At 34.3% G+C, this 14,927-nt stretch overlaps 1 protein-coding gene across 1 annotated transcript in view; it reads right to left on the bottom strand.

Annotated features, from left to right (window-relative positions):
• Window positions 1–14,927, bottom strand: part of RAB3C (RAB3C, member RAS oncogene family) — a 225,066-nt gene that overhangs the window by 101,529 nt on the left and 108,610 nt on the right. Inside the window, exon 3 of the mRNA XM_045566587.1 lies at window positions 1,429–1,547. Coding sequence (XP_045422543.1) covers window positions 1,429–1,547 — 119 coding nt within the window. The remainder of the gene's footprint in view (window positions 1–1,428; window positions 1,548–14,927) is intronic.

Below are 14,927 nucleotides of genomic sequence, written 5' to 3'. Positions count from 1 at the left end.
AACACTTCTAGCCTGGAAGTGCTGGATCTCCACACTTCCAGAGAGGAAATAGCCAAGGTTAACATTACCATATCACATGGCAATATGTGTGCCAGAGCCACATATGTGTGCCAATTAACTAGATGTCACAACAATATTAATTGAACAGGCCTTTTTGTCACTAATTTGCATGCTACTTTTATCATGACTAAATCCTCATATAGATTTGTGTCTATCTTTGGACTCTATTTTATTTTATTTTGTATCAAATATGCTGGTATTTAATTGGGATTGCCTTGAATTTATCAATTAATTTTAGATGAACTGACTTTTTTTTTACAATATTCAGTTTACTGAAAACAAGGTTACTTAACCCTTGTATATTCCTTGAATTATTTTTTTCATATACACCCTAAACTTGCCCTTTTCAGTTCATAACTCTGCATTTCTCTTTTGAGTTGCTATTGTCAATGGTATTATTTCATTCATTGTGTGTGTGTGTGTGTGTGTGTGTGTAAATAAAAAGTCAGATGAACCATTAAAATTTCAAAGGAACAACCTGAAGCAAATTGAAATTTTTAATAGCATATGACCTTCACTGAGCTGGTATACATGTAAAAAAATCATTTTGGATAATGTGGTAGAAAACAAAAAATATAAATGTGTTTTGTTTTTCCTGTATATTGCCAAAATTTCCTTACATAAGATAAGCTGTGATTATTTAGAGTTAAAATGTGGTATCTGTTCAGTCAGGCCAGCTACTGCTAATCACATTCACCAGGGACAGAGGCATTTTGAGGTGGCTTGATGTAGCTCTGAGTCAGAAAGGGTTTTGGTTTCATTTTTTCCCTCATCCCAGTTCTTTGACACTTTTCAGTTTGCATAACCAATCTAACAACTATTCTAGACAAAAGGTCTGCAAAACTTTTTCTGTAAATAGTCAGATAGAAAATGTTTTAGGCTTTACAGGCCATATGGTTTTTGTTGCAACTACTTCACTCTGCTATTGTAGTGTAAAAGCAAAGATAATAAATAAGTGAGCCTGGCTGGGTTCCAATAAAAGTTTACTTACTAAACAAGTGGTAGGCCAGATTTGGCCCATGGGCCATGGTTTCTAGATCCCTATTTTAGGTCAAACTTCCAAGCCACTCATTATTTATATTAAAATAATCAGAAACAATGCTAGTCTCCACAGATGTAAGGATGACAGGATACAAAGCACCAGGATGAACAAAATGAAGAAAAATCACCAAAATGATTTCTCATCAACCCCTAAATAACAGTTCTGAACACAAACATCATATTTTTTTTGATTTATGAAGCACAATATAATTGTATTATATGATAAACATGCAAATTACATTATGGTATGGTCATTGCTTTGCGGAGGAAGAGGGAGTTGAACGGAGAACCATCTTATTAGTAATGGGAGTATTTGTTCTAACTTACCAATCTTGCACTGCATTGAAGGATTCTTCATTTGTAATGTCATACATTAAAATAAAGCCCATGGCCCCACGATAATAAGCTGTGGTGATAGTCCTGTATCTTTCCTGGCCTGCTGTGTCCTAAAAAATAAAAATGATAATCTGTCAGATATAAGGCAATACATTTTTTGGGAAGTGCTTAATAATTCTAAAAACAGGCACAATAGAGTCTAAACTGTATTTGCAAGGTACAGCTATCTATTTTTTAAAATAATTTATCTATCTCTTTAGTCTTATTACTCTTAATAATTTTTTATAGTTTTATTTTTATTGATATATAATAAATGTATTTTTCAGTGTACATGTGAAAATTGAATATATTCATAGAATTTATAAAGAGTGAATCAATGTAATTAGGATATCCATCACCTTAAATATTTGTTTTTTCTTTATGCTAGAAACATTTGAGTTATTCTTTTCTAGCTATTTTGAAATATACAATAAATTATTGTAAACTATAGTCACATACTGATCTATCAAACCCTAGGTCTTATTTTTTCTATCAAACTATATATTTGTACATCAAAAGACCAAATCTAAGGATTACTGGTGTTTGAGAGGGAATTGAGCAAGAGCAAGTGTTTAAAAACTTACTCAAAAAAATAATAACACAAAACTTTCCAAAACTTGAGAAAGATAAATAAAACAGGTGCAGGAAGTTCAGAGAACACCAAACAGATTTGACCCAAATAACACTACCCCAAGGCATATGATAATCAAATTCTCAAAGGTCAAGGACAAAGAGAGGATCCTAAAAACAACAAGAGAAAAAATACAAACAGTATACAGAGGGGCTCCAATTCATCTGGCAACAGATTTCTCAATGGAAACCACATAGGCCAAGAGGGAGTGGAACAACATTTCAATGTTGAAAGAAAAAACTGCCAAGAGTACCATATCCAGCAAAGTTGTCCGTCAAATATGAAGGAGGGATAAAGTTTTTTCCAAACAAACAAAAGCTGAGAGAATTTGCCATCACCAGATCTATCTTATAGAAAATGCTAAAGAGAGTTCTTCAATCTGAAAGAAAAACAAAAACTCACCAATGTGCCAAAAGAAAACACTTGAAGATATAAAACTCATTGGTAAAATTAAGTGCCTAACAAATCCAGAATACTCCAATACTGTAATTGTCATGGCAATCCATTTATAACTTTAGTATGAAGCCCAAATACAAATCTATCAAAAATAATAAAAACTACAGCAACCTGATAGGCAATATAAATATATGTAAATTGAGACAACATAAAGCTAAAATGTGGGGGGGTATGGAATTAAAGAGTTCTTTTTTAAATTTCTCTTTTGTTTATTTGTTTCTATTCTTTTCTTTGTGACCTAAGATAAAGTGCAATCTCTTTAAAATAACTTGCTATATCCTACTTATTTTTATATGGCGGCTCTGCAAAATTATTTTTATTCTGCAAAATTCTTTTTTTGGTAAAGATCTAGCTCAAAATAGCCTCTACCTATGTTCACTTCCATTAAACAGCAACTAACTATAGAAAATAAAATGAAAACTATTATATATATTTAAAATCTGATTTTTTTTGTATAGTCTAAAACCAGAGGAGTATACTAGCTCCATAACTATGTATTTATTGTCTATCTATTAAGTACAAGGCACTGTGGGGGAAAAAACGAAGTCTATAAAAAGGTCCCTGCTTTTAAGGAGCTTGCAGTCTATTCTCAGTTTATTAAACTATAAAATGGGAAAAAAACAAAAAACAACAACTGCTTTGTGTGAAAGTTTAAGTCAGACAATCTGGATTTGAAATCCTGTTCTCCTGTTAGGTAACTGGATAACATGGACTAGTTACTGAACCTCTTGTAAACTAAATATCTCTAAAGTTTAGCATGCTTGTTAGAGTTCCATGAAGTACTCACATAAAGTACTTCCCACAAAGAGCATCACACAAAAAGTGGTCAAAAAATGGCAAGTACTTGCTGTTGTTTCCAAAATGTGGGGAGATGAGGCTAACACAAGATGGAAATAGTAGTTTACAAATATGGGATTCAATGCCTGCAAAATGAATGGCATATAACTGTTCATTCTGGGAGTCAGAGGCAGATACATCACCAAAATCGCCCTGTTTATGTCACATATACTATAACCATAGCTGAAGAAGTTGTTCCTCATTTCAACCAAGTCTCACTACTTCCTCAGGCTCTGGGATATCACTTTTATAATCCAATTGCTCTTCATTTTCCATCTTTGCCACTTTCCCTGGAGACTATGGTCTGACTTCTCTTTCCCAGTAGTCTTTAGGTACTTAGCATTTTAGACAGAAATATTACCTTTTTTTCTGATCTCAGTTTGAATCTTCTTTCTCCCCTATCCCAGAGTTGCCTCCTTTGAATGCACGTGCATCCCAGCTCCTCCTAAGACTTAAGAGGCCTTGGATGGAAAGCTAATGTGTTGGATGACACAAGAACAGCTCCCTTTACCATGAAAATGAAATTGATGTCTTCTGGGGTCACTATTGAATCAGGCTCATGTTGGATATGCTGTTCTTCACCCATAGGTACACTCCTACGTGGATGCTTATGCCTCGCCATGGATAACAGTGAGAAACTCAAGATTGCTTACAACTCTTCCCTAATCCATGTGGCATATTCTATTTGGCTTCTATAAGTTCAGAGAAGGGGAGCAAAGAAAGTTGGGGATCAGTGAATGATTCCAGGAGAATGTGGGGTATAAAATGGAATAGCAAATTAACCAAAGGTATGACTTTTCATGAAGGTAACAATTCTATTTTACTCTTGGAGCAGGGATAAGGCTGGCCTAATGAGAAGTTTTTTTGTTTTTTGTTCTTTTTTAATTTTTTTTATTATTATTTAAGTATATTGTGGGGATCTAATGAGAAGTTTGTTAGGTATTATTAGGGAAAATAAATTTTCAGAAGTAGAATGAAAACAGCTTATAGTACCAAAAAGAGCAGAAATAAAGGAAAACTAGTGGGGAAGATCTTTCAGAATATACCATCAATGGCAGAAAACAAAAAAGAAAGTATAGATTTCACCATATGAAAATTTGACAATTTCTTGAATATTAAAAAAATTGAAATGGTAGAAAATCAAATAATAAACAAGAAAATATATTTGCATTGTACCAGAGAGACCAAAGGTTAATATCTTTAACACATAAAGTGGTATTATAAATCATTAGGAAAAATGTTATGTATTCTAATGTAAAAATCATTTACAAATATGCACATAAATGGCTAGTTAATTTTTAAAAACAGTTGAATCCCAGTCATAATAATGGCAATGTAATGCTGCATAGTTGCATGACTATACAGTAGTAATTACGTGGCGATTATTTGAATATTTTATTGTACTTTGCTTACTATTTTATACATATTAAAAATAAAAGTATAGATAATAGAGATAAACACAGATATCACAAACTGCATATCATTAGAACAACTATACAAATTAATTAGGAAGAAAGAAGCCAATCTTGAGCTTATCTGGATTCTTAAATATTCACTGGATTTAATTCAGCTAATAGTATATCCAGCTACAAAACAAAAAAGTTATAGAGAACATGGATAAAATGTCAGAACCAAATTTCCAAAGACTGTGTTTAAAATGCAAGGTGTAATAAGAGATTTTATAATGTTTTAGCTCTCTGAAACAATCCCTTAAAACTAGTCAGTATATTTTAAAATTTTCCCACATTTGGCTTGGGCTCATGTTTTCCAGAACATGTTGTCTATAAATGTAACATATTTATTTATTTATTTATTTTGCCTATAGTGAAGCAACTTTAAAAGGCTTTCTTTTTCTCTTGGGAAAATATCTTTTTGGCATTGATTGAGAAGCATTCTTACAGGTTGAGGACCCCATACCTGCTGTCTTCCCTGTACTGCAATAGACAGCTCTCCCCAGATTTCTCAGAAGAGGAGAATAGCCAATATACCCAGACATTGCTAAAAGGTGATCCAGACCTTTTCTGTCAAGCATGTTTTCAACCCAGACACTGAATAATGTTGTGCTGGAAAACTGTGACTTTATCTCTTTCTTCTTGACCTCTTCCAGTGATAGCGCTCCCTTTTCATAAGATGTTAATTTTATTTTGACAGTAAAGAAACTAGTTCTAGTGTTCTGAAATGCATCAATTTCATATCGTGGGTGTATTTAATCTTTGAGAGAGCAGAAATAAAAGCTCCATTATATTATGATTGAAATGTTACAGGAAACTGCTAGAAACCACAGGGTTGTCTAGTCATTATGTATAAAAATCAAAAATAGAGCTGGGATGGTAGGGGGAACAGCTTTCAAGAAAAACATAGAAGTTTCAAATAGTGCTTAAGTCATAGCAAGGGGCAAGATCTTCAATACCATTCTGATTTGAACTCAGAAACATACTCTAATTGGAGATAATTTATCACCTAAAAGCTCTCAAGGAGAATAAGAAATTGTACCAAGTAGGGGAAGTGCAGTGAGAAATACAAAGAGAAAATTTCTTCTCCTAAATATAAAGAATAAAAACTAAGCTAATAAACACACACCAAGTTGATTCTGTTTTGGATTTGAAAACAATTTCAGGATTACAAACTCATTAACATCTTCTTCCGTTGTATCAGCAAAAAAAAAAAAAAAAAAGACAGAGAAACACTTCATTATATTTGACATTTACTAATGATGATAGAAGGTTATATTTGAAAGAAAAGAACATTTTATAATGTCAAGTGCCACTAGTGTAATTAAACTTCAGCAGTCTCAGGTAACTGACTACAATGGTACCTCTTCTCAATTTGTTCAGGAAACTGGCTCCAAACCCTGACGTTGTGTTGTTACTCTCCCCAGTTGACTCTAATAACTGGCTATACCTGCTGGTTTTCTATAAATGTAGGCTTCTGGTGATTGAAAAACACAACTGGAAGTCTATTACAGAGAAAATGAGGGATAAAAATGTTATTAATAGATGAAAACTTTCTTCCATGAGTGATAGCTTTCATTTTTCTCTTTTTAAAGAAAAATGAAATCATTTTAGTTAGTTTAAATATTTTGATTCCCAATCATGTTTTTAGGAGAAATTTTTGGCATTAATGGTAGGTTTGATTAACAAATACTTAAATATCTGTCAAGAAAAAAGCTGTAAAATGGAAAACATTAGCAGCTTGATAAGTAGTAGTTAGAAACTTTTTCAGTTTAAATTTTGGCATTACTGTCTTTGTTTTTGCCTTAAAATTTCTTTTCCAGATGAAACCTTTTTTTTTAAGTGTATATACTGCAGAAACAATACACAGTTTTAAGATTGAGGAAATAGCTTTCATTTGTAAGGTATACTGTAATTTGTTTTTTGTTTTGGTGGTTACTTCTCTCTGTATTGAATTAAAAGGAAAATGGAAGGAACCCTTAATAAAGAAACATAATTCAAATAGTATCACCACAATCAAAAAACATTTATTATCTAGACAGAGAAAAATAGATTGAAGGACAGATAATCCTGATATATGATGAAGGAGGTAATTTTATATAGAGAGAAACCAAATCAAAACACATTGGTGTTAATTGAGCAACAAAAGTAATTTAATTAAGCTATGGAAAATAATATGTACCAACCCAAAGGGGAAGTCAACAGAAATGGGGGCTGGCAACATTGTAATCCAAGACATAAAACACACTTTAACAAGTGACTTTCCAAATGGACACAAATATATGGAAGGGAGTCAGTCATTGAGCACTCAAACAAGTAGAGATCTCTAAACTTATACTTTGCTATCTTTTACATGAAGGAATTGTTTTGAATCATTAAAGGGGGATTAAATCATGTTCAGCATAGTTTAATATTAACACAGATTGATTCATTCAGTAACATTTAGTGAATCTTATTACAAGTTAGGGACCATGTTAGGTATATATTAAATTTATTTTATCTATTCTAGGTATATTTTGTATATTTTAAAATTCTACATATTGAGAGCATTTCATTGATTAGAATACCATATTCCCTACATGTCTACAAAAAATTAAAGCTGTGAAAAAACTTTTTCTAAAGAACCAGACAGTATAGCAATTTCAAATTGTAATGGAGGTGATTTGTTCCATTGGTGAAGTCCTCCAATTCGTCATTACTGTTACGGGTTGTACTGTATTCCTCACAAAAGAATTGTTGAAATCCTCACCCCAGAACCTGTGAACATGACTTTATTTGGAAATAGGGTCTTTGCAGATGTAGTCAAGTTAAGATAAGGTCATACCAGATTAAGGTGGGCCCTAATCTTTATAAAAAGAGAAAACAGGGAACACACGTAGGAGAAGGGCATGCAAAGGCAGAGGCAGAGATTGGAGTGGTGCACTTACAAGACAAGGAGTGCCAAGGATTGCCAGCAACCAACAGCAGCTAAGAGAGAGGCATGGAACACATTCTCCCCTAGAGCCTTTGGAGAGAGCACAGCATTGCTGACACCCTAATTTAAGGACTTCTAGCCTCTAGAATTGTAAGATAAATTTCTGTTGTGTTAAACAACGCAATTTGTGCTAACTTGTTACAGCAGCCCTAGAAAACCAATACAGTGTCTTATCCTAGCCCGCAATCTTCGTGATCAGGGTGAAAGCAATATAAATTTCAGAGCTACTCACACACCCCTGTATTCACAGAAGAAAAATATAAAGGAAATTAAAGGTAGTCCATGGAGAAGTCTAACATAATCTCACTGTGTGAATTCAGGAAAGATGTTATGCTAAAAAGCACAACCATATTCCACTTATGTAAAATTAATTTTGTTTAAAAAAAGTTGGTTTGATATATATATATTGTTACTTTAAAAACTAGATTTCTATGTACATATCTAAATATCTACCTGTCTATCATCTATCTTTCCAACATATGTCCTATTTATTAGAAGGATAGAACAGTGTTGCTTGATGTGACAAAAATGATATATTGCTTCCTGTTGGAATTTCATCACCAAATGAGTAAGAGACTGTTACAGAAAAATTTAAAGTCATACTGAGACACAAGTCCCCCAAGCAACAGAAATGACAAAATGCTGATTATTATACATTACTTTGTATGATGTTACTTTTCTCCAAGTTGTATTTATTTATTTCCATAAATAGGCATAAAGCAGCAATGAATTTAGTCCTACAAAAATAGTAATTAAAATAGGAAACTTAGATATTTCATGCTTTCTTGTTTCATATTTGTTTTTGGACTGTAATAAGATTTTTTCCTTAGAGCAGTTAATCTTCCATTAAAATAAAATTTACAAACCACTTTTCCCTACTAACCTTATGCAAACAGTCAGTTTGAATTCATTTACACACATTTAGTTATAAAAGCATCTGTAAAACAAACCTACATTTTAGAAGAGTCCTATTAAACTAGCCTCTAAATAGCTCTTCAATCAATTTAAATGTTCTCCCTATCTGTGGTCCTTTATCCATCTTCTTCACACCAGCGGATTTTATTGATCAGATTTTCCTTGTCATGATGTTTAACTTTGAAATACAAAAATCTTCATTTTACAATGGTCTCCACTTCTAAGTAAAACCTAGTAAAATAAGCCTGAGGCAGAAGGATAAAACTTGACCTATTATTTCATGGCAGTGTTACCATGGCAATTCATCTTTCCTGGAAGAGAGGAACAGCCATATATAGCTTTTTTATAGGGGGCCTTTGACTCCATCGTCAGTAATACCCTGACATATCTACTCATTGTATATTTCTGATCATGAAAATTGCAGACACGTTTCAGTAAACACTGTTTAAACACTCAGATGAACCCTCTTCAAGACCTTAATAAAATTTACAACCCAAACCATGTAAAGACATTTTTACTTACTTTATTTAACAACTTGTTTTCTAAGGCAGGGGAAGACACCATTTTTGCTTTCTTCCTAATTAATCTTTTTGACATACTTCTTCCCAGTGGGATTTGATTATGCTTATTTTTTTCAAAACCTGGGGCATAAATATATAAATGCAGGCAGCTTGGAGATTTTAGTCAAGGTTGGGGATTGTTTTTATTCAGAAGACACAATAGGAAATGGTTGCATCAGATTGAATGCAGTGTATTTTAAAAGGTAACATGTTTTTGAGTAAAATTTTTACTATTACCCTAAAATTGGCAACTAAGACTCAAACCAGACTCCTTATAAAGGGATGGGAGATTTTACTCACACAAGCCATGTGCCAGCTGGGTGGCTGGATGGTGTCTGCCTAAGCAATGGAATTGCTGATCTGCTTTTGTGCAGGGTGGGTATTTGATACCTAGAGAGAAATAGCAGGGCTGAGGAGGTGAAGAAAGTGGAGAAGCCTGATATTCCACAGATTGGCATAGCTAGTTATGCGAGTTTCTCATGGCCCAATAAATACCATAACAGGGAGATGCACTTGAGACATTTTGCCATTAACCTACCTCTAAGAGAGCTATCTCTCACAAGAGGTGTAGGATGCTATGATGCACATTAACAAGGGCAGGAAGGAGCTGAAGGAATGTTAAAGGGGAAGGAATCTGAGCAAATTTTCCATGTCACGGCACTGTGCAGTAGGAAAGCCCTGCAGGGCTCCCTGAAGATCCTGCATAAGGGAACCAGCATTCAGATGTTTGTCACGCACATGTGGACAGCAGGACAGGCTTCACTGAAGAAGCCGGGAGAGAATTGTAATTGCATGTCCAGTTAAGTAGAGTCATCTGCCCTCTCTTTATCTCCAAGATCTCCTTCCATCTCTGATATTGAAAGAGCAAGAAGTAGAGAAAGAAGTGACAAAAAGAATGGATCAAACTTTTCTTCTTATTGCACTATTGGCCTCTGGGAATTCAGCCAGGTTTATGGTAAACGAAGAGTATTAGTGTTAAACTAGATATAAGGATATTTTAAGCTAGACTCAACAATACTGAACTTTTGTTTTCTGGTTTTTTTTTTTAATAATGGACTTTATTTTTTAGAGCAGTTTTAGGTTCACAGCAAAAAGTACAGAGATAGCCCTTCTACCTCCTACCCCCACACAAGCATAACCTTACTCATTATCAAACTCACCACCAGAGTATACATTTGTTACAAGTGATGAACCTACATTGACACATCATATTCACCCAAAGACCATAGTTTACATTAGGGTTCACTTTTGGTATTGTGTATATATGGGTTTGGACAAATTTGTTATGTCACGTATCCACCATTATAGTATCATACAGAGTAGTTTCACTGCCCTGAAAATCCTCGGTGCTCTGAGTGAGCTTTTTGTAAATAAGAGAAAATGACTAGAACTCATGAGATCTGTTCAAGTTGTGGTTTGGGAATTGGGCATGGGTGATTCAGCAGAATGAAAACAAGGTTTAGATAAAAGTAATACCAAACTACACCAATAGGTTTAAACTCTTCACCAAACTAGCCACCAATGAAATATTACAAAAACAGTATCAAGAAAGCAGACCTAAACAGGACATTATATATTTTAAAGCATACTCACATATATCATTTCGTTTACTTATTCTGAGGTCGTAGACCATTTTATAGATGATGAAACCAAGAAATAAAGAGGTGAAGTGCCAGTTCTAAGTCACAGCAGTGGCAAAAGACACAGAACATACTGAAGCCCACCTTTCCTCAAACAGCCGAAGTCTAGACCTCTTTCTGAATATGAAGCTGAATATTGAGGAATTTAGGTTCCATTTTTTCATTTTGGCTCTGTATTGATACTATCATTTGGCTATTAACATTTGTTCCACGTATGTGCTTTAGATTTTTTTCAGCTTCACTGTTTCAAATCACATCCATTCTTCAATCAACCGTAGCTGTGTCCAGTCCTAATACTCTACTGAAATTGTTCATGCTAAAGTAATCAGTGACTTCCTCATTGCCACATCCAGTGGTTTAATATTTGGTTCTCATCCTAGTTGTTTTTTCTGAAACATGTGGTATAGATGATAGTCCCTTATTTCTTTAAGTCTACTCTTTAAGGGTATGACGCTTTCTGGATTATTTAGGCTCTGTAAAATTTCTTCAGTTACCTGCACAAGCTTCTCTTTTCTGCTAACCTCTTAAAGGTGCTGCACAGACTTGCAATCTTCATCTTCTCTCATTGTTTTTGTATTATGCTACAAGATACTGTGCTACTTTCATAGTTTCACATGTAATCTATAAATAGCTCCATCTTACAAGGAAGACTCAACCACATTCCTGTATTCCAGAACCACATTTTCATCATTGTAAATCACAGATATCTCAAGTTTAACTCATGCAAAAAACTGAAGTCAATATAATTATTCCAAATCTATTGGCACCAGCAATTAACATCTTTTAATCACAACATCAAAACTTTTATTTTAATAAATTTTATCAAATTTCCTCACCCTTCATTGACTTCCCTTCCATACTCTTAAAGATTTACAATTAAACAGGAAATTATTTTTCCTAGGCTGAGGTCAAGGCAAAAGGCTCACTGATATTTACTGTGATTACCACTATATTTGCTTGTATATTTACTGTCTTATTCTATGATATTTGACCTGATTTTTTTTGTTTCTTTTTTATTCTTATCCTGCTTTCTCTTTGACTGGTTGAGTACTCTTTATTTTTTCCAGTCTTATCATTTCCTTTATTAGTTTGGAAATTATAGCAGTTATATATAAAGTGATTGTTAAAATGTTAAAATTTATATTGAAAATAAACATTTTGTTAATATCTTTAACTTCATATTCCAAAATTCAAATATTTAGAATAATTTCTCAGTCACTCCTTCCCATCTTAATAATGTTGTACAATGTCCCATATTTTGATACTATTTTGACTTTTTTCCTCCTTTTTTTTATTTTTTTGAGACTGAGTCTTGCTCTGTCTCCCAGGCCAGAGTGCAGTAGCATCATCATTGCTCATAGCAACCTCAAACTCCTGGGCTCCAATGATCCTCTACCTCAGCCTCCCAAGTAGCTGGGACTATAGGTGTGTGCCACCACGCTCAGCTAGTTTTTCCATTTTTTGTAGAGATAGGGTCTTGCCCTTGCTCAAGCTGGTCTCAAACTCTCGGTCTGAAGCAATCCTCCCTTCTCAGCTTCCCAAAGTGCTAGGATTACAGGTGTGAGCCACCATGCCAGGCCCTACCTTGACTCTTTACCCCTTAAGTAGATATTATTGTTTTTACGCAGACATTGTTTATATTTATATGTGTTTATATTTACATGTGTTTTCCAGCTTCCCTGTTCACAATTTGCATGTCAAACCATCCTTCCATGTTTCTAAAGTGCATTCTTTAGAAATCCCACTGTTGAAGGTCTGCTGGTAGTAAACATTCTCCTTTTGTATGTCCAAATATATTTTTGTTTAACTCTTATTCATAAATTATGTTTAGCTGAGTACACAATTCTATTTATATATTCTATCTTTACTTTATAGCATTATTCCATTGTTTTCAGGCTTCAGTTGATACCACTGAAAAGTCTGCTCATAGTCTAATTATTGTTCAACAACTATCTGAAACTTCTCTGAAGTTCCTTTTAGGAGCCTCCCTTCGTCTTTGGTGTTATGTAGTTTCACTGTGATGTGGCTATATTCATTTAATACAATTCCTTTATATAGACTGCTAGATCTTTGTGCTTTGTCTTTTAACAATGCCAGAAAAAAATTCAGCATTAACCCTACAAGCTACTTCTATCTCATTCATTTTATTTGTTTATTTTGGAATTCCAATTATATGTCAGGTAGACAGGTTGACCATACATACTGGTTTACCCAGGAATATCCAGGTTTAGGCCAGGCTATGGTTGATCAATGAACAATTAATTGTCTCCAAAGTCCGCTAGAACTTGTTCAATTTAATTCACATTTGAAACCAGGTGTGGGTTGACAAAACAAGTCCATAATTTCTGACATAGTTTATAGATTCTTGTCATACTACCGTTGTCAGTTCTAAAGAGTTAAAAAGATTTTTAAAAGTTCTAAGAGTCAGCTGAGTCAAACACTGCAAATGCTTTATTTTAAAAATAAAATCAGAACAAGGAATAAAATACAAGGCTGAGGCATGAGTTTGCCTGTACAATAGGAGTGTTCTTGTGGTTTGTGCTGTCCTTGCCCCGTTAAATCATTAGGTTAGCTGCCCAGCTCACCTCTGATTCTGATCAGCTTGCTTCTCTTACCTATTTTGAAAAGCTATTGTGTCACTTGTCTAGGTCAAGATCACAGGCCGGTATCTGACTCACAGAAGTGCTCTGTTTGGTGAACATAGTGTTCAAGAATTTCTTCAGCTAGCATTTAAAAATGTGAATGTTTTTACACAAAAGACCAGATTTCCAATTTATTTTGAAAAATTTCAAGAGATAGTAACAATGAGCATTGCTCTCTGGCCACAGGGGACTGCAGCTAGTAGCAGCTGCCACTTTAATTCTCTCATCTGGCTATCCTGACTTTTTTATGTTGTTGACTGGCCCCTGAGATATTGAAGCTTCAGACGACCGTGCCATCTCCATCACCGTCCACCCTACCATTAACCCCCATTCAAAACCATTCTACGTCTTCCTATTGGCCAGGGAATAAAGTCCAAATTCCTTAGGGTCTTTTTCATTTGGCCCCAACATCCTCATCCAATATTGTATTTAAATTTATATTTATTATATGTGTTTATTTTTTTAATCTCTTCATCTCAGAATTTCACCATGTTTCCCAGCCTTCCCTATGTTTCTAATATCTGTGTCTTTTTCATGTGATTACACTCCTCTACACACTTATCCTTTTTTGGCCTTGTGCTTTCATGTTCAAGAGAAGCCACATATAACTTCAAAAAATATTCTATCCAATGGCTATTCTTTTTAGTCTTCTGGACCATCTAACCAAGAATAAAATTAGTTCTCAACTTTGCCCAACCGATTTAGTGCCTAGATGAAATTTACATTTGGGCTCAAAGTTTATACAAAGCAAATGTCAGGTTGTTTTAACTAATCAATATCCTGTATGAGTTAAGTTCTTATTAAAAGCCAGCCAAATACTGAAAATATATATTCCTAGCATTGTGTGGGGTGCTGAGAAAAATACAAAATAAACATCCATGAGATGCTATCTCTAAATCAAGGACTATGTATTTCCCACAAACTGGCAAAATGAAACACATCTGGGAGCCTGGTTGTGTGTGAAGTGTTTATTGTATGATGTAAGGGCTAGAGAAATCTGAGAAGGAACAAATGAACGTGAACTAAGATCCAGGAGAGGGTAAATGTGGTGCAGGTTCCCAGCAAGGGTAGATTTTGATGGGCTACCACTCCACAGTCAGGATGCTGGGAAAGACCATGGATATGGGTCAGGGAGTGAAGAACACTGATGTGTGTCCTTTGTGCTCTACCACTTTTCCTTTGCAGGGACCAAAACAATATTTATCTTTAAGTATTGCAGATGCTTCTGTTTGGCATCTGAAAATTCACCAGGCACTGCACATGGGCAGTATGATCACACCCTCCCTCCCACCTTCTAAACTATAACATCTGAGAAGAGGGTAGGGTGTGTGTGTAAATAAGTAAC

Source organism: Lemur catta, chromosome 12 (genome assembly GCF_020740605.2).
Source record: "Lemur catta isolate mLemCat1 chromosome 12, mLemCat1.pri, whole genome shotgun sequence".
NCBI classification, from domain to species: Eukaryota; Metazoa; Chordata; class Mammalia; order Primates; family Lemuridae; genus Lemur; species Lemur catta.
Note: the sequence above shows the minus strand (reverse complement) of the source record. Positions and strands in the feature narration are given on the sequence as shown.